The sequence below is a fragment of the Acyrthosiphon pisum genome, chromosome A2 (genome assembly GCF_005508785.2).
Source record: "Acyrthosiphon pisum isolate AL4f chromosome A2, pea_aphid_22Mar2018_4r6ur, whole genome shotgun sequence".
In the NCBI taxonomy this organism is placed as follows: domain Eukaryota; kingdom Metazoa; phylum Arthropoda; class Insecta; order Hemiptera; family Aphididae; genus Acyrthosiphon; species Acyrthosiphon pisum.
The window spans coordinates 29,445,720-29,453,811 of NC_042495.1; the positions used below are offsets into that span (position 1 = coordinate 29,445,720).

The 8,092-nt window shown below is 39.9% G+C and overlaps 1 protein-coding gene and 1 long non-coding RNA gene across 2 annotated transcripts in view; both read right to left on the reverse strand.

The window, feature by feature from the left end:
• Positions 1-3,202: 3,202 nt before the first annotated feature.
• On the reverse strand, positions 3,203-6,502 carry LOC107884780. The gene is made up of 2 exons (XM_016807591.2): positions 3,704-6,502; positions 3,203-3,641 (listed from the first exon to the last, which is right to left on the reverse strand). The coding sequence occupies exons 1-2, from the start codon at positions 4,229-4,231 to the stop codon at positions 3,234-3,236; spliced, it is 936 nt and encodes a 311-aa protein (XP_016663080.1). The 5' UTR covers positions 4,232-6,502; the 3' UTR covers positions 3,203-3,233.
• A 115-nt stretch (positions 6,503-6,617) lies between these two features.
• LOC115034290 overlaps positions 6,618-8,092 on the reverse strand; it is a 4,010-nt gene continuing 2,535 nt past the window's right edge. Inside the window, exons 2-3 of the long non-coding RNA XR_003839654.1 lie at positions 7,040-7,099; positions 6,618-6,845 (exon numbers count right to left, since the gene is read on the reverse strand). This is a non-coding gene — a long non-coding RNA (uncharacterized LOC115034290). The remainder of the gene's footprint in view (positions 6,846-7,039; positions 7,100-8,092) is intronic.

Genomic DNA, 8,092 nt, shown 5'->3' on the forward strand with positions numbered 1-8,092 from the left:
AATATACTCGTAGTTAACGGCTATCAGAATATCACTCTGACCAGCCCCAACGACGAGGATATTACACGTGCACTCCAAAGCTACAATTTTTTATTTGCTATATATTTATATTCCACTTAATTAATTACTCACAATACTGCTGCTCTTGCTACTTGGGCCATCCTGTTTACTGTATATGCCTTTGCTGTCCTGACTTGTTCTTTCTCTCCGGAGTTGCCAAGGGTGATCGGTCCTCGACGTTGACTCGTGTGAGCTGTCTCCGTGGAGTTGAAACGTTGATAGTAGCCGCTGCACCGGAACTGGACCTCTGAAGTTGACTTGACTGCTCGCCTCGACCCCAGAAGTTGAAATTCGCCGCGTTGACTGCTTGACTCGTCTCTAACTCCTTGAAAGTTCCGTACTTGACTGCGCCAGTGTAATATGCTCGTCTCTAGAGCTGGTCAGAGTAATATTCTGATAGCCGTTGACTACGAGTATATTATGTTTTTGCAGGAACAAGACCACTTGTGTTGATGATGAAGGTGTTGACAGGGTAGTTTATAAATAAATGTAGACAGATGAAAAGATACTTTGTAGCTTATTTAAATGTTCTTCAGTAATTTTGTCTAAGTCCAAATGACCAGATACTACACAGAGTGACGTGAAGGTGCTCGTTGTGCTCTGGAATAGACACGTCTGAATACAGGCCGTCTCCGGTCTGCTTTTATAAGGGCCCAGGCTCTCCTACCTACCCCCCAGTCCATTGACTTATCCATAATGCGTCGCCACGTTTATCGGTGTCCCGTGCACTGCGTGTGAACCTAATCATAAATGATGTTTCCACGAACTGACTGTTATCTGTTGCATTCTCATCCTGCTTTATGGTTTTTTTGTACTATATCTATTTTGTGATGAATAAGCTCCCGTATCCTGTCGTTTAATATGACTCGTGGTTTTGAATGTATTTTATTATATTATTATGCTCGAATAATCCCTCCGTCTAGCAACCCATATATATATATAGATTACTATGACAGTCTTTCTTTCCCCCTAGTATCATTCTTTACCACCTGTATTATTACATTAATAATAAGAGCTCGTATATTCTCACCTTGCCTACCTACGTTATTATGTTCTTTATATTTGTATTATTTGAAAGGAACGGATACTATCCGTTACAATAATAATTATCGATCCCACTTTTACCTGTAAATTATGCGGCGGAGTTCCTGGCACATCAAGCGAGTTCAAAAATTCTGTCAGATAGTTGACCGCTTCGTTTTCGTCTGTCGTGCTGTCAACGGATTTGTACGAACGCAATTCTCCAGCAATTTTACTCTGAATGGTAAAATTCAAGCTATCGACGTCCTTATTCCTCGCTGCTAGTATTGCCCGTTCACTCATCCAATCAAGATTGTTATAATTTACCTCAATGTTTGGGAACACTTTTGTAATGAGTTCCTCCTTCGACGATGTGAACTCACAATAATTTGCCGGAAACGATATTAATCCAGTCAAAACATCAATCGGAATGTGTTCATTACCAAGCGCCAGCAGTTGTCTCGAGAATTCAGCAGCCGATGGGTCGTTTTGCAATGCAACTCTCATGTCCGTGGTCAATTTCAACTTCTTGACATGCCACCACAAAACCGACGATTTCAGGCAGAAATATCCGGAGAGCAATATCATTGCCCCACCAAATCGTCTCGAATCACCACGTAAATCCTTCATCGTTCAGTCAACTGCCTTCAAAGCTAGTTTATGTGCCATCGTGCATTCATCCCAAATGATGATTTTGCATTCTCGCATCAATTTCGATTTGGCGCTGGCATTCCCAATTTTGACAATCCACAGTACGCAGGGAATTGAAGGATGTTGGGCCCCTAACGTTCACCAAAAGTAAGCGAAGATAGAAGCATTTGTCTTGGCGTGGATGAACTGTGTATATTCGTCCGAGGGCATCAGACGAATAGACATCAGCGAAGCCAGCAACAGCATCACCTTACTTCCTGCGTTGAAACTTCTTTGATGCAGCATTCCATGTATAATAGCGTGGCATTTCTGAATATAGGTAAGTCCTCGCGAACGGATCGCTTTCGCATGTCGAAAAAAAATTTGTCAATGTTGTCGCTGGTGGTCGTTCTGCTCTTTGCGCTGCGTTCGCTTCCTTAAAGTATACACGCTGGCCGTTCTCTAGGTGAACTGCCAAATGTACGACAGTCGGGTGACGTTCATGAATAGTAAACAGCCGCCAAATTGCCTCATTACAACTCACGTAACGTCCAAGTTGAAATTTCATCACCTCATCGTTTGCATTTGGATCAGCAATGCCAAACACAGCCATGTCACTCCCTTTGTTAACATATTTGATAGATTTTATGGAGTTGCAATACTCAACATTGCAGTGAGTTGAGAACGTTTTCGACAAAAGTGGACAATATGGAACGATCCAGCGATTATCGACAACGACATCTTTTCCTTTTGACTTTCATTATGATTGATCTGCCGTTGTCATCTGGAGAACGACGCCGATACAATGGATATCCGTCGATTCCACTGATTGTGTCAGCCACGAACGGACGTGGAAAACGCTTTATGCAGTTTCAGTTTTGCATGCACGGTGACCCAGGATTCTGAGCTCCGCAAGGGCCATGTATCATGTTCGTTTTCACAACAGAATGCAGCTCAGGATCTGTTTCTGGATCTGGTATTTCGGCAGAAATGATCGAATCAATATGATCTGGTCGGACCTTGTCAAACAACCAAAGCAGAATGTGCGCATGTGGTAAGCCACGCTTCTGGCATTCAACCGAGTACATCCAACAACAGATTGCGCCAAAGACCTTCTGCTTAACGATGTAATTCATGAGTGCTACGATCTTTTGTTTGAATACTCGTGCAGTGATGTCATGTCGATCACTCGGTGTTTGTCCTGTCAGCAACTGATTTGTACGAATTTATAGTATGTAATTTATAGTATGAAAAAGAAATGATGACCTGTAAACAAACCTGTCATTGGGTTGACCATCTTTATATTTAAGTGATAGCCATGCTCTCCTCGACAGAACATCAACGGGTATTGAAGTATATCGTATGACCGATGAGTCATCTCGTACACGCGCTGCAATTGTCCACCATCGCGACGCTTAATAAACAAGAGATATTACCAAATGTATATTGCACGAATATATAATAAGCGAATATATAATAAGCGGGTTGAATATATCAGAAACAACGCAGATTGTAAATGAAGGTCACACGCGCAGTATTCCGTACGATGACGACGTGACAACGGATATCGCAACAATATCGCGTGATGCTAAATTTTCGCCAACAATCACCACTGCTGCTTCATTGATAGTGGGAGCATTGAATTGTCTTACATAGCTTCCAGAGGGTCTTTTGTCTGCTCTGATAATGATTTTGTGGTCGTCAGAATGCATTGTGTCCAATGCGGTTTTGAACAATCTTACCAATTCATTATGCTCATGCAGAAGAATTTGCAATTGTCCGATCATTTCACGTTTATTCGCAGGAAAAATTGCACACCACTGTTCTAGTTCATTTTCTGAATTACCAACGAAATATATCTGAATGAACTTATGATCTTCGTTTGGTTGTGGTAACAAAGCGCCTGCTCGATGGTGAATTTGTCCTTGAATCTGAATATTTAATAAAAAATTTGTAAAAAAAAAAAATGTGTTATTATTACAAACGCCTTTACCTTATAACTCGGGTTGTATCCTGGTTGTTCAACTACTTCGGCTCCAAATGACGTCATTTGAAAACTTCCGTTATATTTTTGTGTATTCGCCAGGGAATGTTTTGATTGGATTGTATTTCCATAGAGAAACGAATACAATGGCTCTGGTGGTTGAGCTAAAACTGGTAATTTCACCTTGCCACCAGCGCAGCATAAGCCGGGGGTTTCCAATCGAAACTTCAATGCCTTGCAATGCTGGCATACGATAGATAATGAACCAATATCAACACACAAAAGATCTTTGTAGGCGACTGCGGAATCGTATTCGAAAGCAGCGCGATTCAAGGCTATATCTGAACTTCTTCTTCTTATATTAACATGTTGTCGAATTTGAGGCGACGTTTGTGCAGCGTGGGCCTGTGTATTATGAGCACGTCTCAATTCATTTGCTTCTGCCCGTTCCTCTTGCGTTTGATTATAACGGATATGATCACAGTTTCTTGTATTACGTGTACGCCGTCCAATGTTTGTTCTTCTAATAGGAGGCATGATTCAAGCATAAAAATTCTCTCCAAAAAACAATAAAGTCGTTTTTGATTGAAAAAATTCATAAATAACATAAAACGATAATGTTCCAAAATAAAATGAATAATGTGCCAACTATTATATTTGTTTACTCTTGACGAGTCTTGCGTGGTTGTGGGGCTGCAAGGCTTGCCGCGCTGTCTCGGGCGTGACCCCGTCCCAATTCTCAACGCCAGCGAAAGGCGCATCTTCGACCCGAGCTTCCCGGGAGTAAAGGAAGCACCAGTGAGGTGGTCCAAGGACTGACTGGTGGAAATGGATAAGGGCCGCCGGTGAAGGGGAAGTAGACTGACCGGTGTTTCGAGCGAACCGACCTCTCCACTATTAAAACCCAGAGGCGAGACAGTCTGCATGCAGGTCCCCAAGGATCGCAGAGCATTCGTCGAGAAACCTATGTCCACCTATCCGTAAAAACAACCACGAAAGAAAGTTCCGCACTCGAGGTGCAATCGACTGGAGCGGAACCAGCCTTGGGTGCGGAACCACGGTGAAACAAACCGTGTTCCAGGCGCTGCCACAAGCGTAATGACGAAGGGTAACCTTGGCAGGCGGGTCAGAAGATTCTGACACGGGCCCCGCAAAACGCAGGGGCCGGGGTGAGGTGGACACCTTCCTATTCCGCCCAAGAGAAAATTACCCGAGTGGGGATACCCCCTTCCCTGCGACACACTGGCGGAGCAGTTAGGACTGCACCGGCACGCGGTACGGGGCACCCAAGAACACTCAGGCCGGGAGTTAGCGGGCCCAGTAAATTTGCGGACGCACACGTGCAAGGGGGAAGTCTGACTGGGAGACACCCTCCGACGAGCACTAAATCTGATCACTCGGTACGGACATGGCATCCGTCACAAAAACCGTACCGTTACAATTAAGGTCGGGTCGCGGTAGATTAAAACCCTACCCCGGCTACCGATGCTAACGGGAAAACAGTCGTTGCGGGCACTGAGGGAAACGGTCCCTGAAGTCCTGTTCCACGGGCGTAGAGAGAGTCCCGTCGGAAACCCGTCCAAGCTAAACGCCTGGCCGGAACCGGTGCTCTACGAGCATTGTGACTCGGGCCCGGCCGGCGGGCGCGTACGCCTCGCGCGTCCGCGCACAAGGAATGGACTCGTGGAGGTTGTGGAAGTAACGTCTTGGTAGAAGGGAGGAAATTGTCCGGCGTTCGCAACCCGGCGCTCGCTGACGCAGGACTTTCGAAACCCACCGATCAACCTCCTTGACAGAGCGTTGCCAGCGGAACATTGTCTGGCGCTCGGGCGCCCAATGCGCCCGTCTGGAGAGATGAGACTGCGTCGATAAGGCGAGAAGTAGCCAGTCCCGCTTAGATGGTAAAAGGGGGTCACCCCACCGGGATGTTGGCCTTATACCTCCCGTCACAAAGGTTACGAATTTGTTTACTCTAAAGTTCTAAGTGTCTATAATCAAAAATGTATATCAACCAGAATATAAAAATATATATTTTTTTTTTTCGATTTTTATCGATATTTAAAATCGATTTCAAGCCCTGCTATTATCGATATTTATATTATTATTATTTATATTATATAATATTTATATTTTTATCTGCTAGAGGGCGCCACTGGTGTAACTCAGTTTTTGTCTCTAAATATTCTGGACATAGGAGTTAGGTCCATAATTTATGCTATAAACCCGCTCCCCGACACTCTCTATCATTTAAAAAAAAAATCAAATTAATCGCCACAGCCGTTCTCAACTGATGCAATGTTATACATTTTTTTCTCCATTTTTATATATATAGATAACGACCTATTTTCCTGTATGGTTCTGAGGCGTGGCCACTGAGGAAAGCCAAAGAACAGAGACTAGGAGTATTTGAGAGGAAAGTTTTAAGAAAAATATATGGACTGGTCTTTGACAGTGAAACAGATGAATGGAGAGAATTACACAATTATGAACTCAAAAGACAGTTTCAGAGACCTGACATAGTTAAGGAGATCACAAAAAGAAGACTCATGTGGAGGAGCCATACCTGGCGTAAGCAAGGATTTCAAGTTAGACAGGTAAGACCCAGGTTAAGGTGGGAAGACTGTGTAATAAAGGACTTAAAAACGTTAGCTCCAGGAATGAGATGGAGAGAAGCTGCAGAGGACAGGGACAGATGGCAAGATTTGTATTTAGCGGCATGGTCTTAAAGGTCGAAACCAAGAAAAAGAAGAAGAATGTACTTATTTACGTTTATATTTACTTTAAAATGTTAATATACATTATGTCAAAAAGGATCTCGCCCGTTAAATAAATAAAATATGTTTATCAATGTTCACGTATTAATAATAAGAAATAAAAGTTATAATGATGGTGAGACATTATTACAATACATTATAAAATATATAAAACTATGCTTTATCAAATAAAACGATATTATTAATACATCTAACAAGATTATATTAATAAAAAACATAAAATTTAAAATCATTTTATATAATCAAGAATACAATTTCTTACATTAAACCATTATAATTTTAAAAGTGCAAGTATATAATAAAAATTTTAAATTATTTTTTTTTACCACTTAATTCTTTTTTCCATTCACTTTCACACCACTCTTTCATACTTTGAACTAAAAAATAAAAATAAAAACAGTTAGTTAGTTTAAATTAGTTTTTTTTATCATGAAAATATTATATATTATTATATTTTTGAACATAATAATTAAAGAACCTGTTATTTGTACATTGTGCGTATTTTAATGAATTTTAAAATATTATATTAAACGGTAGATCTATGTATTGTAACTATTTTTTTAATTATTACCTTTAACTTCCTTTGGTGGTTTGTTTTTTTTTTGAAATATTGGAAGACAAGCTTTAAAACCTAACATATATATTAGATTAACTTTTAGTGTAACATGTTTTTATTTAGATGCACAGTAATAATAAATAGGGATCAAAATGCCGGAAAATTTCGGAAAAAACTGTTTTTTTCCCAAAGCCTCGGAAGACGTGGACAAATTGAAGAATATTTAAAATAATACGTTTCCGAAAAAACCGAAGTTTTTGGAAAATTAAAAAATTGTATTTACGCTTAAAAAAATAATCTTTGTAAAAAAATCCATTTTAAAAAATAGATGAGGAAACCTGTCATTGTCATTTCACATTTGCCAATACGGTTATATCAATGTATTATTGTATTAAAATTTAGATTTAAACTATTAAAAATATTAATATGGATATTTCAATATCCTTTCGACATTCAAAAAAAAAAAAAAGTTTACCAGAAATATTACATTTTTATGAGTGTTTGATGTTAGATATTGCATAATATACTCGTAACCTAATAAATGGTCATATACGATTTTCTTATTTTTTTGTAATTCAAAAACTATTAATCGTAGGTACTTGAAATTTCCATCAGCTAAAGATTAAGAACGCAAACAAGTAAACTATTTATGGGAATATAGTATACAATACCATACTATTATGATGTTTCTAAAAAATACACGCAACATCATGTGGGATACGATAATATATATTTATATTATTACTAGCTGATCCCGTGCACTTCGTTACCCGTTAAATGTACAAACTGTATATGACTCAAACTTTGTTCAATGCGTTATTTAATATTCGGTGTGTGATGTTCTAGATTTATCTTAACTTTTCTGTTGCCCAGGATAAAAATTCTGATTCACAGCAGTACATTATCAGGTAGGCAATCTACCTGCCGTAGATCGCGGACTCCGTGCTATTTGTACGTAAGTGTATAAGTTATACCAAGTTTGTCGTTTTTACTTAATTCCACCTACGATGGATTAATATAATCAATTAATACAAAAACCTAACCTAACCGTACTAGAATCCAATGAGT